Source organism: Arachis ipaensis, chromosome B4 (genome assembly GCF_059453495.1).
Source record: "Arachis ipaensis isolate K30076 ecotype BB chromosome B4, ASM5945349v1, whole genome shotgun sequence".
In the NCBI taxonomy this organism is placed as follows: domain Eukaryota; kingdom Viridiplantae; phylum Streptophyta; class Magnoliopsida; order Fabales; family Fabaceae; genus Arachis; species Arachis ipaensis.
This window is the reverse complement of record NC_142439.1, coordinates 79,194,544-79,217,753: the sequence shown is the minus strand read 5'-3', so window position 1 is coordinate 79,217,753 and position 23,210 is coordinate 79,194,544. Positions and strand designations below refer to the sequence as shown.

Below are 23,210 nucleotides of genomic sequence, written 5' to 3'. Positions count from 1 at the left end.
CATGATTGAAGATGAGATGAGAACCAATTTGATCCAGAGAGTACAATATCTCTGTACCCCAATGATCCTCCATATTCTTACCTTTCTACTTCCTGATTATCTGTTTACTATTGATGCTCACTTCCCTCAACCCTTTATTATTTCAATTATTTACTTCCCTTGTCTTTAATTACTTCAATTTACTTTATGCACTTTAAATTTGCAGCTCTTTACATTTCCACTTTTATTTTAGTCATTTAATTTCTTGCTATTTACGTTTCAGTCATTTGTTTTATTGCTAAATCATTAATTCTCATTAATTAGCTTGTTTAACTAGAATAACTAATTGATAAAGTTGCTTAAATCTATCAATCCTCGTGGGATCGACTTCACTCTTAGTGAGTTATTACTTGATTACGACCCAATTCACTTGCTGATGAAATATTGTTTTACAATTTTCATATCACAAATCAAGCTTCAATTGTTTTGGATAGAATTCCTGATAGGATTAAGAAGAATTCTAGAGAATTGATGTTTGTAATTTTTAATAAAGATAGTGAAAATTTAACCCTAGTTGTGGTGGAGACTAGATATAGGTCACATTGCACAAGGTGGTTGAATTAGGATATATGGATATATTCTATTCTCTTTTTTTATCTGTTTTTACTTCATTCATTATGAGTCAAAAATAAATTGTCTGTTGCATAAGCGATATCACAAACACAACCGAAATAAAGTTGCAGAATCTATTTTAAATTAAAATTCAAAAGCATAAAAAAGAATATAGATTCAACCCTTTTTTTCTAAGTCATTGAAAACCTTTCTTCTACATCACCACATGGGAAATGGATTCTCTCCATTTTTTTTAACATTTAGAGAGAATAAAGTGTGATCTCTCACCTTTAATTCTAGAAGTGGTACTAAAATTAAATAGGAGAGAGAGTAATGAAGGGTGAGATCTTACACTAGACACCATCCAATTTTTTTTTCACCAGAGAAAATCCACTCCCCGCCACATGTGTTTTGTTTTAGGAACCATTATTAGTACAAATAAAAATAAAATAAAATAAAATAAATAATCAAAATAATATAAAATGGAAAATAAGAAACAAAAAGAAACTTAAAGCTAGCGTGACAAAACTCGAAAGGGTCCAGCTGTTAGTTCTTTGTCCTGTTGGTATGATCACACCAACATGTTTTTCTTCGCTCCCATTCTCTTCATCTTATCACTCACTACTCGCTCATTCACCCTTCTGAATTATTGCTACAAGGAACTAACAACAAAACTCCACCCTCTCCATCGGTCCCTTTCATTCTCCTAACAACCATTTTCAACCACCTTTTTCCTTGATTAAACAAAAAGAAAAAAAATCTCAAAAAAGAAATTAAAAATTAAATAAATTGCAAAGTAAAGAAAGTGAAGAACAAAACCACACATAACATAATAATTATGATAGTAACAATAAAAATTAGACACACTATCTTTCCCTGCTACCATGCAAAACTCACCCACCATTTTTTCAGCCCCGCCGCCGCAGCAGCCGCAGCTCCCCCTTCCTCCTCCACCACACGTCGTCGGACAAATCAACGTCCTCCCAGCACCGCCACCGCCAACTATACCACAATTCCCTGGCGCTCCCAGCTCCGTCTTCCAGATCACCGTCCTCCCAGTACCGCCGCCACCGCCGTTCACCGTGGATTCCAGCTCTGCCAACTTCTCCCCACTGGAATTTCTCCTTGCCATCATCGCCATTGTCACCATCCCCGCCTTGATCTATACCTTCATCTTCGCCTTCAGGTGCTCGTCGTCTAGCCGCTCGGAACACGCCGCCGGTGATTTTTCCGGCGACTCATCTGTCCAATCGGAGCTCTCTCCTCAGGACGACATCGAAGCTGCTGCCTTTCCTGGCGGTGTTGTCGCCGATGTGAAGTATCGGAAGGAGTCGACGGAGATTGGCGGCGAGTGTCCGGTGTGCCTGTCCATATTCACCGACGGGGAAGAAGTACGCCAATTGAGCGCTTGCAAGCACGCGTTCCACGCATCTTGTATTGACATGTGGCTCACCAGCCACTCCAATTGCCCGATTTGCCGCGCCACCATCCCCTCCGCCGTCTCCGCCGAAGAAAGCAAGCGTTCCAACTCGAATTCGTCGGCTGAGAATCAGAATAGAGGTGGTGATCTGCGGCGGCAGGGTCATCGTGATGCAAATGCCATGGTTTGAAACTTTTTTGTTCTTGTCTAATTTCTTCCTCTTTTGTTTTTCTCTTCTAATATTGAGTTTTCTTTTTTCTTAGATTCTTTTTTTCTTTTTTAATTATATGTATTATATAGAGTTCCAAATACTAGATTGATAGTGAGAGATGAACGATGGTAGTGAGATTCCTTTTGGAGTTTTTAAATTAACAAAAAAATGGTCCTCTCAGTTGAGTTAAAAGTGGATCCCAAACCCTCCAAACGTGTTTAAAGGAGGAAGTGCAGTTACGAATTCAGAATTTAAGACAGGTAGCTTTAGTTTTTTTGGATTTGTGACTTGCATTGGTGACTTGATGTCTTGAATTGTAATGTAATACTACTCTCTGTGGTATGAACTAGCTAGCTACCTCTCGTGAATGGAAATGAAGTAAGATTCAAAATTAAAGCTCTAACCGGGATTCAAGCTGAATTGTACTAGTATAATGGCGAATCATTACCGTATATCTTCAGTTGCTTGAGCCATTTTTAGGATGTGGCCATGTGGGTTTTGATTTTGCATTTAGATGGTAAAAAATACGGGTACCTAGAGGACAATGGATTTCTTTTTCTTTTCTGTGTTATTTTTTGTTAGATTTAGAATATAGTTATGAAAGCGTTTCCAGTATTTCAAGGATACTAGCATTCCAGTCGCTTTAGCTTTTTGCATTTTTGTATCATGCAGCAATTTGAGGTTGGATCCAGATAAAAAAGAATACGAATTTGAGTTTGAGTTTGACCTGAATGAGTTTGTTTAATATTTCAGTGCAATAAAAAGTTTTTCCCTAATCATAGCCGTTGTTGAAAACAACTTCAAACAACTTCAAACCTTATCATGTCTCTCATTTCAACAAGGCTGGGGAGTCATAGCCACAATAGGAATGGCATCTAACCTCCTTGTGGGAATAAATGGTCAAATTCATTCCTAAAAAGTTATCTGTTTGCAAAATTTGTTTTCGAAAATTTTAGGTTGGTCACATTAGTTCTTCTTTCACTTTCATTATCGATAGCATCAAAATTTGTTGTGACATGTTAAGAGACATCACAACACACACATGATGATTCTAATTGGCTATCAACATGATTAGTTTATAAAATTAGATCAAATCGACTTCAAACGAAAAGATTTCAATGCCTCACGATTCTCTTAATTTGGAATTGATTTGATCTAATTTTATAAACTTATCATATTAACAGCCAATTAAGATTGTCAGATATGTATTGTTAGTAGTGTGGTGTCACTTAATGTATTTCATCAACAAATTTTGATACCATAAGTAACGAAAACAGAAGTGATAGAAAGACTAATATGACTAATTTACAATCTTCGAAGAACGAATTTAATTAAAAAAATGCTTTTAAGAGCCAATTTGTAAAATAAATAATTTTTTAAGAGCAAATTTGACTATTTATCTTTTTGTAGTCGTTAGAGAAGCTAATTTTTTCCATTTTTTATTTTTTTGACAGTCAAGTCACTTTTTTTCGTATAATGTTAATGAAGGTAAAGTTGTAAATTTATCTATTTTAAATTTAAAGGGATTTTGTAAACAAAAAAAATTTAAGGGTTTAGATAGCCAGTGTTGGGACACAGACGAGCAGTGAAAAAAATGTACATGATGCTGCAATTTGTATTACTTGTTCGATTAGGGGATTTTGTGTTATGGATAATTAAAAACAGGTATTTTGGAGGAATGCTAGGGAGCAGCAATTTTTGTGATTTGTAGCCATCAAATAGCCATTAATGATGATTTTAATGGTGTGAGATTGGTATGAAATTTCATCCAATGGCTCACTTTTCTTTGCTAGTTATATGCTGGTCAGAATTTAACAAAGTTGCTAGCTTCCTAGACTTTTCCATTTCAAAATTCAAATTTATTTTGTTATACTTATACCAGTGCTACATGGAATACTATGTTCACTATTTTCCTTTTATTTAATTATCTTACAATGTATTGTATGGTTTTTGTTGTTGAGATTTATGAGAAATATTCTTACATGGCTTCGGTTTTGATGCACATGGTGTCTGTGTATTTGGATGCACTGATGCACACACTTAAATTTGTATTTTATAAATTAAATTTTCGTTCCCTTAAAATCTTATATTTTATTGAAATTTTTATATAAATAATAAGTCAAATATTTTATTTATTTAATATATAATTTAAAAATTATTTATATTTTTAAATTGTGTTATATATCTCGTATATAATGTAAGCGAAATAAGTATAAATGTGATAAGTAAAATTTTAATTGACTAGATTTCTATTACAAATAAGATATGAAGAGTTTATAAAACAAATTTATTTATGGTGTAAACGAGATATGTGTATATATATTTATAAATGAGATACTATATAATGACAATGAGAAAAAAATAGTATTTATAATATAATTTAGATTGATTTAAAAAATAAAATTAGTGTAATTTAATATGATTTAAATTTTTTTGGTATAATTTTATTTTTCAATTTAGTTAAATTTATTTTAAATGATTGTTATATATGGATTTTAAACTATTGTTATATAGCGAATAAAATTTTTTTAAAGACGTTAAGTAACTGTGACACCAATTTTAAAAAGGTAATCCATTACTACTAACGTTTGGAATGTTGATGTTCTATTTCACAGCAATCAAGTAGTTCACATGAGGGTCTCCTTTCGTAATTTTGATCCTTGGGTTCTCTCAGCTGTGTATGGGAGCCCAAATCGCATTATAAGAAGATCTTTGTGGAGTAGTATTATCTCTTTGGCCGAAAACAATACTCATCCTTGGTGCTTGCTTGGAGATTTTAATTCCATTCTTCACAACCATGAGCGTCGAGGAGGGTCAACAAGAGTCTTAGCTGGCGCATGTTCTGAGTTTCAACACTGTGTCTCCTCTTGTGGTTTAATTGACTTGGGTTATGATGGCTGGCCTTTTACCCGGAAACGGGGAAATCTAGTGGAAAGATTAGATCGTGGACTCAGCAATCTTGACTGGCAAATTCGATTTCCGGAGGCTAGAATCATCCACCTCCCGCCCCTCAAATCAGATCACAACCCCATTTGTCTTCAACTCGAGACCACTTCTTTTCCAAATAGAGGCAGAAGACCTTTTCGGTTTCAAGCTGCTTGGTTAACCTATCCAGACTTCAAAAATGTTGTAAATAGTTCATGGAGCATAGAAAGTTCATGGAACAATGGTATCTCATCCTTTAGAGACTCTCTCAAAAAATGGAATACCAATGTCTTCGGAAATATTTTAAAGAAGAAAAGAAAGATAATCAGGAGGCTTCAAGGCATTACCAACACCTTGGATCAAGGGAATAATAATTTCTTAGAAGAGCTCAGAGGTCAACTTTGGAAGGAGTACTAGGATATCTTAACCTAAGAAGAAATTTTTTGGTACCAAAAATCAAGGAGTGAATGGCTTGAATTCAGGGATCGTAACACTAAGTACTTCCATGGTTCAACTATGATCAGAAGAAGGAAGAACAAAATAAACTTGCTCCACGATGCCACGGGTAATCCTATTTCTGATCCCAATATTTTGGAAAGTATAGCTCTTAACTTTTTTGCTGATCTTTATAAAGATAATACCATCGACTCTCCTTTTGTGCTGCGAGGTGACTTCCCCACCCTCTGTGATGAGGATATCTCGATCATTGGTAAGAATATCTCGTATGAAGAAATCAAACATGTTGTTTTTGGTATGGGAGGTTTCAAAGCACCTGGCAGAGACGGTTTTCAAGCTATTTTCTACCAAAGCCAGTGGGAGAAAGTAGGAAATGATTTATGCCTTCTTATTAGTGATATTTTCCAGAACCCGGAGAAAGTAAAGGAGATTAATGAAATTCTTATTACCCTCATTCCCAAAGTGGAGCCAGTAACCAGTTTTAAACAACTGCATCCCATTAGTCTCTGCAACATGTCATATAAAGCTATTACGAAGGTCTTAGCCAATCGTCTGAGAGGTCTTATGGGAAAGCTGGTAATGCCCACCTAATGCAGTTTTGTGCCGGGGCGTCATAGCTCTGACAATATCATCATTACCCAGGAAGTCATTCACTCTATGAGAAATAAGAAGGGCAAAAAAGGTTGGATGGCCATTAAAATCGACTTAAAAAAGGCCTACGATAGGCTTAAATGGAGTTTTATCAAGGATACCTTAGTTGATGTGGGGCTGCCTCCTCATATTATAAATCTCATTATGTCCTGTATCTCTACAGCTAAGATGAGAGTGCTTTGGAATGGTGAAGAGCTGCAAGAGTTCACACCGTCTCGGGGAATCAGACAAGGGGACCCGATTTCATCATATATTTTCGTTTTATGCATTGAAAGACTCTCTTAGCTTATCAAGGTGGTAGTAGATCACGGCTATTGGAAGTCTATCCGGTTAAATAAGGATGGACCTCCTATTTCTCATCTATGCTTTGCTGACGATTTGATCCTCTTTGCGAAGGCAAACATAGATCAAGTGGCTATCATCAATAAATGTCTCGAAGCCTTTTGTATTATCTCTGGGTAGAAAGTCAGCCTTGAGAAGACACGAGTTTTTTTCTCCAAGAATGTGGGAAATAATGTAAGAATTGAGCTCAGTGAAGCTCTCCAGTTTACTAGAATGGACAATCTCGGAAAATACTTGGGAGTCCCTCTGCTTCACTCCAAAGTGACCAAACATACTTTTGACGACATTATCAATAAGCTAAATTTGAGACTCAACTCGTGGAAAGCTTCTTCTCTCTCTTTGGCAGGAAGATCTACTTTGGTGAAATCTGTTCTTTCTTCTATTCCTTTATATACAATGCAAACTGTCTTACTTCCTTCTTCTACTTGTAACGCTATTGATCGTAAATGCAGGAGTTTTCTTTGGGGAGACACCAACCAAACTAAGAAAATCCACTTCTTGAGTTGGGATAAAGTGGGGAGCTTGAAGAAGTCAGGAGGCCTTGAAATTCGTCATGCTAGTAAGATGAACCAGGCTCTCATGATGAAAAATGGGTGGGGTCTCATAGGAAAAAAGGATGCCTTATGGACTAAAGTGCTGAGGGCCAAGTATAAAGCAGGCAATGATGTTATTTCTACGATCGAACGCAGAAGAAATAGCTCAAACCTCTGGAAAGGAATCTGCAACTCATGGTCAGAAATTCAGAAGCACCATATCTGGAGGATTGGAGATGGATCCAAGATTCGGTTTTGGAATCATCATTGGATCCCCAATTTGGGAGCTCTCGAGCCTCAGGCTCTGCAGGTAAATGTAACTATCAACCATGACAGCAGTTTGATGGACTTTTTATCTGTTTCAGAGTTTTGGGATGTTGATAAGCTCAGGGAGTGTCTGCCTGATGAAGTAGTGCAAAGAATCATTGCCATGTCTCCTCCTTCGCCATGGAAACAGACAGACCATGTAGCCCGGAATCTCTCCACAGATGGGACCTTTCAATTAAAGCAAGCATACCAAGCTCTTATAGAGAGCACAGCCCAACCGGATAGAATATTCAGTTACATTTGGCATTGGCGTGGTCCGGAGCGTATTCGATACTTCTTGTGGTTGTGTGCTCATAATGCCATTCTTACTAACACTGAGAGAAAGTGGCGTCACCTCACTAACTCTGCCTCCTGCCCGAGATGTGTGGTTGAGGATGAGACTATCACCCATGTACTTAGAGATTGTGCCTTTGCAAAAGGTGTTTGGTCCTCCTTTCTCCCTATGGACTGGCGTAATAACTTCTTTAATCTAAATGCACAAGAGTGGATGATGTTTATTCTTTCCCAGAATAGCAATTGGCAGACCATCTTTGGTATAGCTACTTCATCTCTTTGATTTTACCGAAATAAGGTGGTTTTTGAGGGTGTTCGAATTCCGCCGAGTGCCATGATAGAGCAAATCAAAGCAAGAGTTGAGGAGCTAAACCATTTCACTAAATTTAACTTCCATCAGTATACTCTGAGCCTTCCTCCTAGTCGGTATATCAGTTGGAAGCACCCACAGGAGAACACCATTAAGATTAATGTTGACGGCTCATTTTTGAGCAACTCTAATAATGCCACCTGCGGAGGTATTTTTCGAAATCATTTAGGAGGCTTCTTGAAAGCTTTTTCATGTAACCTTGGTAGTTGACTATTATGCATGCTGAGCTCTGGGGCATTAGCTATGGTCTTCAATTAGCAGTTGCAAATAGATACGCAAATATCATTGTGGAATCTGATTCCTTGGCAGCTCTAAAGCTCATCAATAATGGGTGTCTTGATAGTCATCCGTGTGCACCTCTGGTAGAAGATATTAAAATTCTTTCCCGTTGCATCCCCACCGTTGCCTGGAGTTACACTCCTCGAGAAGGAAATATTGTTGCTGATCATCTCGCCAAAAAGGGACAGAATCTTCCCCTCGGCTTACATATTTTTGCTGCTGCCCCATCAGATATAAGTCACTTGTTAGTTTTTGATTGTTCTGGCTCTCTGGTTTTGAGAGGCTTTAGTTAACTTTTCTTTTCTTGTTTTTAACCTTTCGGCTCCTATTTCACCAAAAAAAAAATAGAGGTTTGATATGCTGTTGTAATCTCTTTCATTTGTTGCTTGTTCCTCTGGACCCTAATGAAGTGATTTATATCCCATGCTTATATTTATTACTTAGTGTTTAATTCCATGTCATTAATATTTTGGTATTTATATAAAGAATTTGTCATATGGCAGGACATGTAAATTCCTTCTGATTGTAGGCCTCTTTTTTATGGCCAAAATTGGAACCTTGGTTATGAAAATATTGCATTTTAAATAATACATACATGAATTATGTTGTCTTTTGATTTTTTATTTTCATTTATTTACTTTGGTAGAGACAACTAATAGAAACAAACGAGGCAATTGAACGTCAGTGCAAATTATTCAAGAAAAAACAATCTGGTATTATCATATTACCTCTTCTCTATTTAGTCCATTGTTTTTTAAAGTTGGAGGGGAAGACTCGACCGCTTAAGTGGATCAAATTTAGGGTTGTTTTTTCGTCTTACCATTTTTCATTCTCCTTCTTTCTTATGCGTACTAGTTATATGAATATATGATGGCTATGTGTCAATCAAGGCATTTAGTAATTTGTATTTATTGACATCTAATGGCTTTGATTGTGTATTCACTTTCCAGATATATAAATAATAACTAATATTATGCTACTTTTGACAGCACAATTATTTGTATAAATAATAACTAATAATGTATTAATTAACATTTCAATTATTTGTATATACCTGTGTAGTTATGATTGATTAATGGGCTTTGTAATGTAGAGTAAATAACGGTCTCTATTCTCATATCTCCTCTAATTTTATTATGTAAGAATAAAGGTTAGATAATGCCAGTGTAATTATTATGTTTATTAATATGCAAAATACAAATTGCATAGTTGATTGTCTTTGCATAAGATGTTGTAAAATCCAGTTAATTAACGAATAATTAACTTATAAATTAAAATATATTTTAAAAAAAAAGAAATGTGATTTTTATAGTTTAATATGAAAGAGAAAATTAAAACGAGAATTTTAACACCAATTTTAAAGAAATCGGCCCAAGATTAGACCGAACGAGTCGAACCAGGCCAATCGAACTCGTATTGGGCCCTTGGTCCAACCCAATATCCAACTAAATAAAGGGCACAGCCCTTCCCAGTTCCCTCCCCATTTTAAACACACACACGCTGAAACACAGTAAGGAAAATGGGGAAATCTTGAAACCCTTCTCCAAATTCACTTAAATCTTCAATTGATCATAATTTTTTATCTGGAGCTCCGATCACCGCACTGTTTGCAGCCACACGATCACATCGTCGAGCTCTATAAAGTCCACAACTTTGTTTCTGAGGTAAGCCAGATTTTCACCTCTGTTCTTCCAATCCTTGTTTTCGAAAATCTTGAGTGAAAATGTTGAAATTGTGAGCTCTTTTGTGTTATAGGATCCAATTGACTTGAAGGGAAGGCCTAGTCTTGCCTCTTTAATCCTTGGGTAAGGTAAGATTCTTAACGCTAAGCTAAACACTTGAAATTTTATGATTGAGTGATTTAGTTATTGTGTTTGGGTGTGATATTGTGGTTTAGGTAGTGTATATGTGTGTGTTGGAGTTTGATTGAAGTTTTGGAAAGCTTGAAAAGGGGCTTTTTGTGCTGAAAAATCTGGTTGAAGGGTGTTGGAGCTTTGAGAGCTTGTGAAATAGTGATATTAGAAGTGTTCTGGGTTGAGCGGGGAATCGACCAAGGTATAGTTTTAGTTTTCTATATCTAAAATGTAATGTGGTGTGAAAACTTAGGCTAGAGACCCTAAGATAGGATTTGAACTATTGATGTTGTTGATTGGTTGAGATGAATTGTGTTGTTATGTATGTGATTAGTGGATTTTTGGATGTTTTGATGGTATGATGTATGAGAGATATATATGTTTTCATATATGCTTAATGATTGGTTGAGATTGAATTGTGGGTGAAACTATGTTGATGGTAAGGATGATATTGATTGTATGTATTGATGGTTGATGAAATTGAATATTTGTTTTGAATTGAGATTTGGTTAAAAGTGGAAGAATTGGTGGGTTGAAGATTGAATGAGAAGTTGGAAAGTGCTTGATGTCGAATGGCTGAGTTTTGGTTGGTTTTAAATGAATTTGGAGGTGTATGTTTTGGAAAATTGGAAGTTTGTGAACTTTGGTAAAAATGAATTTTTGATGAATTTCAACGGATCATATCTTCAGCTATTGTTTTTGAAATTTAATGCTTTTTATATCAAATGAAAGATAATTTGACAAGATTTAAAATGGTTTAAATTTGGCAGAAATCTGAATTCTGTGGAAAGAGATATGATCGTTGAAAGTTGGTGTCTGAAATTTGAATTTTGTAAATGTTGCAGAATTTGTAATTTCTGGTATCTGTGCACACGCACAGCCTTGTGCGCACGCACATATGGCTACGAATGGGAGCGCCAGCACGCTCTGTGCGCCAGCCTTGTGTGCGCACACACGTTGGAAAGTGTATTCTGTTGAGGGCGTTTGCACGCCTTGTGCAAGCGAACAGAATTGAAAAATTTTACTCTTGTACATACGCACACCTCTATGCATACACACACATTTTGAAATTCTTCTGGGCGTGCACACGCACACCCCTGTGCATACGCACACTGCCCTGTTTTCTTAAAAAACCTTGTTTTTTAAATGCCAGCAAGCTTGTAATCTTCCGAGACCCTGTTTCAAGCTTCTAAACCCCCTATTTTCATCCTTTAAGTCCTAAATCAATATAGAATGCCTAGTAATTAAGAAGAAGCTAGGGAAGGGGGGGTAACTTATGGATGAAGAAAATGGAAATATTGAGGTACTATGACCAATGATGATTGTATGAGTTTTTGAGGAGGATGGTGGGAGTGTTGTGTATGATATCAGTCGAATGGCTGTATGTGATAATGGATTTTGGGCTGGTAATGAATTATGATTTTAAGCCGGATGGCTGAGATGAATGTTGATTTATGGTTGAGAATGAATGCATATATGTTGATTTATTGATATTGTGATTGTTGCACTCCACCTATCTGAGATACGAGTTTTTCTGGATGAAAGCAGTGGCTAGCCACCACGTGCTCCAGATTGAGACTCGATACTCTGCTGACCCTATGCCTGTGGCCGGACACTATGAAAGTTCCAGATGAGCTCACTTCCGTGAATAAACACCAGTGAGGGTGTTGTATGTAAATTATGATTATGTTGTGAATAACTCGATTTGGGGATGCGCGACAGAGGTACAATCTAATGGTTAGCTACTAGGACTTGTCGGGTGATGAGCGGATAATTTATACCCTTTTGGCATTGTTTTTACATAGTTTTTAGTATGTTTTAATTACTTTTTATTATATTTTTATTAGTTTTTATGCAAAAATCACATTTTTGGACTTTACTATGAGTTTGTGTGTTTTTCTGTAATTTCAGGTATTCTCTGGCTGAAATTAAGGGACCTGAGCAAAAGTCTGATTCAGAGGCTGAGAAAGGACTGCAGATGCTGTTGGATTCTGACCATCCTGCACTCGAAGTGGATTTTCTGGAGCTACAGAAGCCCAATTGGCGCGCTCTTAATTGCGTTAGAAAGTAGACATCTGGGGCTTTCTGATATCTAAAATTGTTGTCGGTAAGGAATTTCACAAAATATTTATGTTACAAGTATAGCTCCAAACCAACAAACAACTCTCGCATCAAATTAAAATATTAAGTTTTGTCACAAGTACAAACCCCAAATAAGAAATAACCGAAGTATTTTAGACTCCGGGTCGTCTCACGAGAAATTGCAATGAAGTGTATGATTATTGGCTATGAGGGGACAAGGGGGTTTTGATTTATGAGAGGGCAAGAAAAGTAAATTGGGCAAGAAAAGTAAATCAAGTAAACAACTAAAGAAAGCAAGTAATAAAGAGAGACATTCATGGCAAGAATTAAGATCATAGGCCTTCTATCCTAGTCATGCATGATTAATTCATCTTATTTAGTTAACTCACACATCGGGAGAATGTCAAACAAGACTAATTAATCATGTCACAAATATAAACAAGAATTTATCTCATTATGTCAACTCCAACAAATAGGGAGAAAGTCTAACGAGACTAGCTAATCTCAATCCAAAAGTCCTAACCAAATTACTAATGAAATTAGCAAAAGATTAGCGTCAATGGAAACAATATTCCATAAGTCCTAATCAACTCACTAATTAAATTAGCAAAAGATTAGCGTCAATGGAAACAATACTAGCTAACAACTCTAGATCACCAACAAAGGTTGGGTTTTCATGACTCAAGATTGCCTAATCACTCTTTCCAAGCCGAGAATGCTCAAAATCTACTCTAAAGCCCAACCAAGCATTTTGTCAAACACTTGGTGGGTAATAAAGGAAAGCATAGTAAATGTGCAAGAATATAAAATCTACCAACTACCAATTGCAAGGAATTAAACAACAACAAATCTAAATCAACAATAAAGGAACATGAATCATAAATTGCATTAAAGGAAAATGGAGGAGAAAAAGTGCATCAAGAACAAAGTAAGCAATTACAAGAATGAAATACAAAATTAGAGAGAGAAAGAGTAGAGGGATAAGGAATTATAAAAGAAAAGTAAATCAAAGCATGAATTAAACCTAGATCTAAGATGAAAATGTTCTAATCCTAACCTAATTCTAGAGAGAAGAGGGAGCTTCTCTCTCTAGAAATCTAACTAAAGGCTCATATTGGCTAAAACTAATTGCTCCCCCTTTGCTTGGACTTCAATTCTGCATGAAATACACTCAAAAACAAGTTGGATTTGGGCTTGGGCAGCTCAGAAATCGCCCCTAGCGTTTTGCCATTAAGTGGGCCTAGTACGAGTGTTGGCGCGTGCGCGCCATGTGCGCGTGCGCGTTGATTGGCAAATCCCCATCCACGCGGAAGCGGCATGTACGCGTGCGCGTCCTTGTGAGAGACCACTTTTTTTTTTTGCGCGTGCGCGTCCATTGGTTCCTTCCAAATCTTTGTTTCTTCATGCATTCTCCTCTTTGCATGCTTTTCTCCTCATTTCTTCCATCCGATAATTGCCTAATGAACCTGAAATTACTCAATAAACACATCAAGGCATCGAATGGAATTAAGGTGGGTTAAAATCACCAATTTAAGGCCTAAAAAGCATGTTTTTACAATTAAGCATAATTTAAGGGAGAATTACAAAACCATGCTATTTCAATGAATAAATGTGGGAAAAAGTGGATAAATCCCCCAAAATAAGCACAAAATAAACCACGAAATTGGGGTTTATCACTTTCCCAGCAATGTATAATAGTCCATAGTTTGCCCGAGATTTGATGGCCCAAACTGGTGTTTAAACGCTAGCCAGAGACCCTTTCCAGGTGTAAAATGCCAGAACTGGCACCAGAACTGGAGTTAAACGCCCAAACTGGCTTCCAAGCTAGCGTTTAACTCTAGAAATGGCCTATGCACGTGTAAAGCTCAATGCTCAGCCCAAGCACACACCAAGTGGGCCCCGAAAGTAGATTTCTGCACTATCTACACTTAGTTACTTATTTTCTGTAATCCCTAGTAACTAGTTTAGTATAAATAGCAATTTTTACTATTGTATTCGAGGAGTTTTTGCCATATGTTACATTTGGGAGGCTGGCCATTCGGCCATGCCTAGACCTTTTTCTCTTTTGTATTTTCCAACGGTGGATTTTCTACACCTCAGAGATTAAGGTGCAGAGCTCTACTGTTCTTCATGAATTAATGCAAGTACTATTGTTTCTCTTTCAATTCACGCCTACTTCTCCAAGATATACTCTCGTACATAATTCAGTTAAGTCAGAATAAAGGGGTGACCCGTGACAATCACCCACTATCTTCGTTACTCGCTTAGCCAAGATTCGCGTGCCTGACAACCACAAGCGGTCTACATGATGTTCAACGTAGTCATTGGACGACAGTCGGAGTATATTCTCTTGGGTCTTTAATCCACGGACCGAGTCCGTGAGGTTAGAACCTTCGTGGTATAGGCTAGAACCAATTGGCAGCATTCCTGAGACCGGAAAGTCTAAACCTTGTCTGTGGTATTCTGAGTAGGATCTGGGAAGGGATGACTGTGACGAGCTTCAAACTCGCGAATGTTGGGCGTAGTGACAGTGTACAAAAGGATGGAGAGATCCTATTCCGACGCTAGTGAGAACCGACAGATGATTAGCCATGCGATAGCTATACCTGGTATTTTTCATCCGAGATGAGAAATCTGACAGTTGATTAGCCGTGCAGAAACCGTACCTGGTGATGGTATTTTTATGGAAAAACAAATTTCTAAACACACAAATCTAACCGGCAAGTGTACCGGGTCGCATCAAGTAGTAAAACTCACTTAGAGTGAGGTCGATCCCACAGGGATTGATGGATCAAGCAACTTTAGTGGGTGATTAGTTTAGTCAAGCTAACATTTAAGTGAAATTGGGTGAGACTTGAAGCAACAGAATGTAAATGACAAGGAATTATAAATTGCAGAAAGTAAATGTGCAGAAACTTAAAGTGCAAGAAAGGTAAATTGACAGAATCTTAAATAGCAAGAAATGTAAATTGCATTAAATGTAAAAGGGAGTGGGTGCTGGAAATTAAAGAAAGCAATAGATCAAGCAACTGGAAGTTTAACTTGCAGGAAAGTGTAAATGTGCAGGAAATTAAACCAAGCTAAATGTGAACGGAAATGTGAAATTGTAGAATGCAGGAAAGGAAATTGCAGTAAAGTAAAAGTAGCAGAAAAATTAAATGGCTTGAAAGTAAATTGAGTTGGGTGCTGAGAATTAAAATTCAACAGGAAAGTGTAAATAGCAATCAAATAGAGAAGTGAAAGATGCAAAATCATGCAACAGATCTAAACAGAAAAGGGAAATTGCTTGAAAAATTCAAAACAGCAAGACTGATGCTTAATTTGCAGCAATTTAAAGAATGTTGAAGATCTCAGGAGTGAAAGAGACTAGAAAACAAGTCTAGATCTCAAATCCTTCCTTGATCCAACAATAACAATTGCAAATTGAAAATGGAAAAGTAAATTGCAGAAGAAGAACAAGAGAAGTTGCAGATAGAGAATGAAAATAGAATTCCTTCCAATCTCAATCCAAGATTTAAAACAGAAATGAAAACTAAGAGAGAGAGAGCTCTCAAATGGAGCCAGCTCCTATACTCTCTAATGGGACTGACCTCCCCTACTTCTAATGGAGCTCTCCTTTTGAAAATGAGAGTGATGCCTTTATATAGGCTTTTTACAAAATAAAATTAAATTGAAATAAAAAACAAATTAAATAAAAATCCTAATTCTAGCTTGTTCTTGTGCCTTTGAGTGATGATGTGGGCTTTGCTTGCTTTGGATTTGAAGAGAGATGGGTTTGGTTGGCCTTGATTCAATTTGGTGAAGAATTGAATTTAATTAGAATTTTGGTTGAATTTTGGCCCATGGTCCACCTCCCAGGGGATGGCTCAGTTGGAAAACCAAACTGAGCGCCCAATGTTGCCTTCCTTGCTTAATTTGGTGTGCGTCCTAGCCTTGGTCATGTTGCATTACACTAGATCTCAGTTGGAATTTTGAACTGAGCTCTATGTCTTGCCTTGGGTGTGTCAAGCGTGCATCCTAGCTCATGGCCGTGTCAACTTGTGCGCATCACAGCATCCTTGGCGTGCCAAAAGTATGGGGAATGGGGGAAGAGTAGTGCTCAGTTGGGAAAACCAACTGAGCTCCCCATTTGTAGCGCCTTGCTTTGGACTTCATGTTTCCAAGTTCGAACCTTGGTGGAAGCACTTTTGTGAGCCTTTTTCTTGCATTTTCATGAGTGGGAGCCCGATAAAGCTCAGTTGAGAAAGTGAACTGAGCGCTATTTTGCTTTCCTTGTTTTCCTTGTGTCTCCCCCTTCAAGCCTTGGTGGAAGCATTGGCTGATTTTTTTGCTTCTTTTTGGCCCTTAAAGATGCATTTCACTCGTGCCTCAATTTCGTGCCAAATATAGACTATGATATATTGTTGGAAAGCTCTGAATGTCATCTTTCCAACGCAACTGGAAGCACATCAATCGGACATTTGTAGCTCAAGTTATATCCCTTTGAAGGAGGCATGGTCATGCTGTGAACGCCCAGATTTTAACTTAGCGAAATTTCTTGCCTCCAAGCACATTTTTCTTGCCTCCAGATTTTAGTGAACTGAGCTTTGTATGCTGATTGTTCACGCTTCCTTGATTTGGTCATGGGCCACGCTTTTAAAAGCGTGGCCTAAGGCTCCAAAGTGTGCTCCAACTTCAAAGTGTGCCCCAAAGCTCTTTTTTTCTCCTTTTTAGCTTATTTTGTGCTTCTTTTTCTTCTTATTTCCTACCAAATTTATAAAATTAAAAGATTAAGGAAATATACCATTTAAGCATAAAAGAATGCAATATTTAAGCACTAATTATAAATTTCTTGTATGAAAAAACATAGAAAAACATGACATGATGACGTGTCATCACAACACCAAACTTAAACCTTGCTTGTCCCCAAGCAAGAAAAGAATCATGCAATAAAGATTGACAATCTAAGGTAGGAAGAATAGCAAGTTAATGTTCATGCTAAGCTAATTTTCTAAGCATGCTACAATCACAAAAGAAATGTAAATGATTGATGCTTTTATCTAGCTCAATTTATGAAATCTTTTCCTTATAATTTTCCCTTGAAACAAGCTTTTGCTTTTTTTTATTAGCTTTTCCTTTTGGGTGCTTTGCCACATGAGTTAATAACAAAGCTACGACTTCTATATGCTTTGTTTTCAAGTATTACCACTTGATACATAAGCACCACAAGCATTTAATTAGAGGGCTTCATTAAGCTCATTTGTTTCTTTTCTTGACTCTCTAATCATTGATGCTCAGAGCCTTGAGCTTTGAGGGAGTGATTTTGCACTTGAGCCTAGCCTTGACTTCTAAGTGTTTTGTTTTCAAGCATTTGGCTTGATACATAAACACCACAAGTACTTAACAAATAAATTGCCATTGGTACTCAGAGCCTTCAGCTTTCTCATTCTTTCCCTTTTTCTTTTCTTGCTTTAATTTGTATTTGCTTCTTCAAGGTTTTCATGATTTTCAAAAGATTTCACAAAATATCCTAGATGAAAACTTCAATCAAATAAAATCCAATGCAATTGAGCAACAATTAATCATACTAGCTTTCCAATACTTGTATGCACATGCTAAAATCTTCTTTAATGCCTTGTTTGTTTATGATCATGATGCTTTATTGATTTTGAACTCACAAAACTCAAGTTGGTAGTCATAATGCCACAGCAACATGTTACAAATCAAGATTCAAGCTATGCTTTATTCATACACACATGTAAACAGAGAAGATGAAGACAATCATGCAATTTAAATGCTGGAAACAAATGAGAAGAAAAGGAACTCTACAACCTTGTAGTTCATCTTCATTATTGTTGTCTGATGAGTTTGGAAAACTCTAAATTAATATTTGTGATGACTAAACATTATTAAAATTAATTAATTACAAAATTATTAATCTGATTTTCATTCAATATATATTGATTAAATAATTTTGTTACAGGTTTTAATATTGGGCCGAAAACAAATTTCTGGTGCAAGCCCAATTACTTTCAGCCTTTGGTTTTGATAATATATGATGAATATGGCTGATTTAATTCTTTATGTTACTTGGGCCCAAATGATTTTGATTGCTCTAAGCCCAAGTGTGTTACATGCTTTCCCATTTGCTCATTGCTTGATCCAAATTTCATCAGGAAAGCAAATGTTATTATTGGGCCAGAAATTTAATGATTATTACAACCAAGCCCAATTCCATTTAAGATGAGAGTTTCTCATGCTTTGTCCGAATCCATGAAGCAAAGAAAAACAAAGCCTCAAATGCTTCCAATGGATTCCATTACACTTCCTGAAAGGATTTCAAAGTTAATTTTAACATTGGGAACATAAGCAAGTGAGAGAAGATTGATTTGACTAAAGGCATCATTGCTATACGCCACTCTAAGGGAAGCAAAAGCAAGCTATTTTCAATTAATTAGTTTAACCACTTTGAATTGCTTTTCTTCAGATTCTCTTTTCTCTCTCATTCTTTCTTCTTCTTCAGTCATTGTCCAGGAAACAATGGAAGCTAAGTTCAACTATCAAAAGAAGGAAGGAGCTGCATGCATCAAGACCATCAAGCTAATGATGGCAAGAAAACATACTAAAATAAAAATGAGCTGTGACTAAGATTGTCAACAAACATGGATAGATTTGGTGAGGTAATCTTGGGTTCTTTATGCTCAAAAAAGGAAGAAGAAGATCTCGGCCAGCAAGAGGAGATTCTTGGAGGAGATGGCTTGTCTTTGATTCTGCTCAACCACCACAGGGAGTAGCTAGAGTGGCGAAGTGATGGTAGAGGCAGAGATTGAAGCAGATGAAGTCATCATCATCATGAAGTATCAAGGGCCAGAAATCCATCTTGGAGAGCAAGCCAAGGATGCAGAGCTCGGATTGATGAAGAGTGATGACCAAGGAAGGACTAGAGGTAATTGCATGTTGGTTATTGCATGGTTATCTCTTCTCTCTCTGTGTGGCCGAACCAGTTTCTTGAAGGAAGAAGAAGTTGGCTTGGGTTTTTGGCTTCAAGTGTGGAGGCTTCTCTCTTCTATAAAAAGGGAGAACAGCCACTGGTTGGAGCAAGGAGTTAGAAGTAAGCAGTGAGAGTGCAAGGCACAGGATTCTCAGAGCTACCTAAGCTTACAGTTTTTCTTCTCCTTCAATGTATTCTGTTTAGTATTTTTCTGTTTAATTTTGTCATGTCTTGAGTCTCATGGAAAAAGGTAAACAGTGAGGTTTGTATGAAAAAACCATAGAGCGAAAAAAGGCAGAGAGTGCAAAATTAAAAGAAAAAGCCATAGATGTCTTAGAGTTCCTTTGTTCATCTATGTTGTGTTTCATGATTCTGTGGGAATCCCCTTGTAAGTTGGGTTAGCACTTTACAGTTTGTAATCTGGAAGATTATAGTGAAATTCCATCATTGTTGTGATGGAGACTGGATGTAGGCTGCACTGCACTTAGCAGCTGAACCAGGATATATCTGGGTGTAATCTTCTTTCTCTCCTACTCTATTTCTGTTTTCTACTGCACAGGAGCAAAAACTAAAAATGTCTCGTGCCACGTGACGAGACAAAATGAAAAAGTCTCGTGGCTAGGGACGGGCTAAAAACAGAAAAGTCTCCTCTAAGACCAGCAAGTGTTAGCAAGCAAAAAAGGGGCTAAGATTCAACCCTCTCTTCTCTTAGCCACTGAAACCATCAATGGGTATCAGAGCTTGGTCTCAAAGAGATCAAGCTTTGCAGCTTGGAGTAAAGATCCTCATGGCAGAAAACAGTGGCGTAAATGTGGTGTCCTATAATCTGTCTGAAGGTCAATCAAGCAACAGACGTCCTCTTTTCAATGGGAAAAATTATACCTATTGGAAGGAGAGGATGAAGATATTTGTACAAGCAGTGGATTACAGACTTTGGAAGATTATCCTGGAAGGGCCTCAATTTCCAACTACCATAAGTGCAGAAGGAGTAGTCACTCTTAAACTAGAAGCAAGATGGACTGAGGAAGATAGGAAGAAGATAGAATTAAATGCCAAGGCAGTAAATCTGCTAAACTGTGCTATCAGCTTTGAGGAGTACCGACGGGTATCAAGATGCACAACGGCAAAGGAAATCTGGGACAAATTGCAAATCACTCATGAAGGAACCACCATTGTAAAGAAGACTCGGACAGACATGTTGAATAGAGAGTATGAAATGTTTGCAATGAAGAAAGGAGAGTCCATTGATGAACTGTTCGAACGGTTCAACTCCATCATTGTTGGCTTAGATGCTCTGGGAACTGAAGAGTGTTGAGATGTCTCACAAAAGAGTGGGAAACAAAAGCTTTAATTATTTCTGAGAGCAGTGGCTTAGATTCCATGACAGTTGATGATTTGAGAGGAAATCTTCTTGCTTTTGAAAACACCTATTTGAAAAAAGATTCAAAAAAGAAAGGAATTACTTTTTCTTCTGTGAGTAACCCTCTGGATGATGGATCCAGTGATAACTCTTCTAAAAATGAGTTTGTGTTGTTTGCAAAAAAATTCAGGAAAATGGTGAAGCTCAAAGGCAAAGGTAGCAGCTCAAGGAAGATAAAGAAATACCTTAGCAAAGTAACCTGTTACAATTGTAAGGAAATGAGACATTTTAGATCTGATTGTCCCAAGTTAAAGAAGGAGGAGAAGCCAAAAAGAGTAAAGAAGAAGGGACTGATGGCCTCATGGGAAGACTAGGAGAATGACTCAGATAATGATAATGAAGAAACTGAGACCAAGTCACAACCATGTCTCATGGCAGATCACATAGATCAGGTAGTCTTTCATAACCCTAACACTGAAGATCTTCATCTTATGATAGACCACCTTTCTAAAAAAATAAGATGTTTTCTACTGGAAAATCAAGAGCTTGAACAACAAATCACCATTCTTAAAGCTGAAAATAGTTTTCTTAAAGAGAAAGTAAGAGAGGCCGAAACTGCTTGTGACCTTGTTGAGGAAAATAAGCAGTTAAGAGCCCAAATTAAGAGCTGTGAAAGTAATCATTCCGTTCTTGCATATGTAGATTGTTTTAAGCAAAATGAAGAGTTGCTTAAAGAGGTTAAAAGGCTTAAGGAAGACTTAGCCAAATTCACCCAAAGTTCTGAAAATTTGAATCAAATCTTGGCTAGTCAAAAACCTCTTTATGACAAGGCTGTGTTGGGGTTTTATAAATCTGAAAAATCTCATTTTGAAAACATTGCCTCATCTTCAAATGATACAAGGTATCAAGACCCCACCTACTTTAACAAAACAGCAACTCCAAGATTTTGTAAGCTATGCAAACAAAATGGACACTTTCCTATTCAATGTTTCTTTAGTGAAAGAATGATTGGTGATAAAGTTTGTAAAGTTGTTTTTGATTACAATGGCTTAGGACATAGGAGATGGTTTAACGTCAAAGGATCCAAGAAAATTTGGATACCTAAGGTCACTTAAGCTTGTTTTGTAGGTGTGCCAAGCATCCAAACGGAAAGAAAATATGTGGTATATGGACAGCAGATGCTCTAGGCATATGACCGGAAAGACAACCTTCTTCATAAAGCTTGATGAATATGATGGAGGACTTGTCACTTTTGGTGATGATGCAAAAGGAAAAATAGTGGCTGTTGGAAAAGTTGGTAAAAATTTCTCTTCTTGTATAAATGATGTTCTCCTTGTACATGGTTTGAAACATAATTTGCTTAGTGTTAGTCAATTGTGTGATTTAGGTTTTGAAGTTGTTTTTAAGAAGTTTGTTTGTTTGGTTGTTTGTGAGAAAACTGGGGACATTTTATTTGAAGCCAAAAGGTGTAACAATGTGTATGGATTAACTCTTGAGGATTTAAAGGAACAAAATGTAACATGCTTTACATCTCTTGAATCTGAAAAATGGCTTTGGCATAGAAAGTTGGGTCATGCTAGCATGTACCAAATTTCTAAGCTAGTCAAAAAGAATTTGGTTAGAGGAATTCCAAATATTAAGTTTGACAAGGATCTTACTTGTGATGCTTATCAATTGGGCAAACAAGTAAAATCATCTTTTAAATCAAAAGAAGGAATCTCAACCAAAAGGCCATTAGAGATGTTACATATTGATCTTTTTGGTCCTACTAGAACTCAAAGTTTAGGAGGTAAATACTATGGTCTTGTGGTGGTAGATGATTACTCTAGATTTGGTTGGGTACTTTTTCTCGCTCAAAAGAATGATGCTTTTCATGCCTTTTCACTCTTTGCAAGAAAATTCAAAACGAAAAGGATTTGAAAATTGCCCATTTGAGAAGTGATCATGGAAGAGAATTTGAAAATCAAGATTTTGAAAAATTCTGTGATGACTTAGGAATTTCTCATAATTTTCATGCCCTAGAACCCCCCAACAAAATGGGGTGGTTGAAAGAAGGAATAGAAGCCTTCAAGAGATGACTTCGCTCTCTTGTCACAAATAGAGCCCAACAATGTCAAACAAGCTCTTGAGGACCCATCATGGGTTAAAGCAATGCAAGAGGAGCTTGCTCAATTTGACAAGAATGAGGTTTGGACATTAGTACCTCATCCGGATGTTAAGAAGGTAACGGGTACTAAGTGGGTATTTAAAAATAAACTTGGTGAGGATGGACAAGTTGTTCGTAACAAGGCTAGATTAGTGGCCCAAGGTTATGATCAAGAAGAGGGTATAGATTTTGGTGAGTCTTTTGCTCTGGTAGCTAGAATGGAAGCAATTAGATTGCTTCTTGCCTATGCTACCCATAAGGGTTTTAAAATGTTTCAAATGGATGTTAAGTGTGCTTTCCTTAATGGCTTTATTGATAGAGAAGTGTATGTGGCACAATCCCCCGGTTTTGAACAAAAAGAGTTTCCAAATCATGTTTTCAAATTAACTAAGGCTCTTTATGGTCTTAGACAAGCTCCAAG

General features: G+C 36.9%; 1 protein-coding gene across 2 annotated transcripts; it reads left to right on the top strand.

Moving 5' to 3' along the window:
• The first annotated feature begins 1,022 nt into the window (after positions 1-1,022).
• LOC107639369 (RING-H2 finger protein ATL33-like) lies at positions 1,023-5,308 on the top strand. Of its 2 annotated transcripts, XM_088483189.1 has the most exons (2): positions 1,257-2,195; positions 4,838-5,308. In XM_088483189.1, exons 1-2 carry the CDS (start codon positions 1,476-1,478, stop codon positions 4,871-4,873), a joined length of 756 nt encoding a protein of 251 aa, XP_088339315.1. In that variant the 5' UTR covers positions 1,257-1,475; the 3' UTR covers positions 4,874-5,308. The 2 variants fall into 2 exon arrangements, with proteins under 2 accessions (XP_016198327.1, XP_088339315.1); XM_016342841.3 differs by lacking the exon at positions 4,838-5,308 and having other exon boundaries at positions 1,023-2,613.
• Positions 5,309-23,210: the final 17,902 nt, after the last annotated feature.

Bases quoted from the DNA above. Each gene is read 5' to 3' on its own strand.
- LOC107639369 (XM_088483189.1), top strand. From the start codon at position 1,476: ATGCAAAACTCACCCACCATTTTTTCAGCCCCGCCGCCGCAGCAGCCG. The intron at 2,196-4,837 runs GTTTGAAACTTT...TCTATTTCACAG, and splicing joins ATCGTGATGCAAATGCCATG to CAATCAAGTAGTTCACATGA.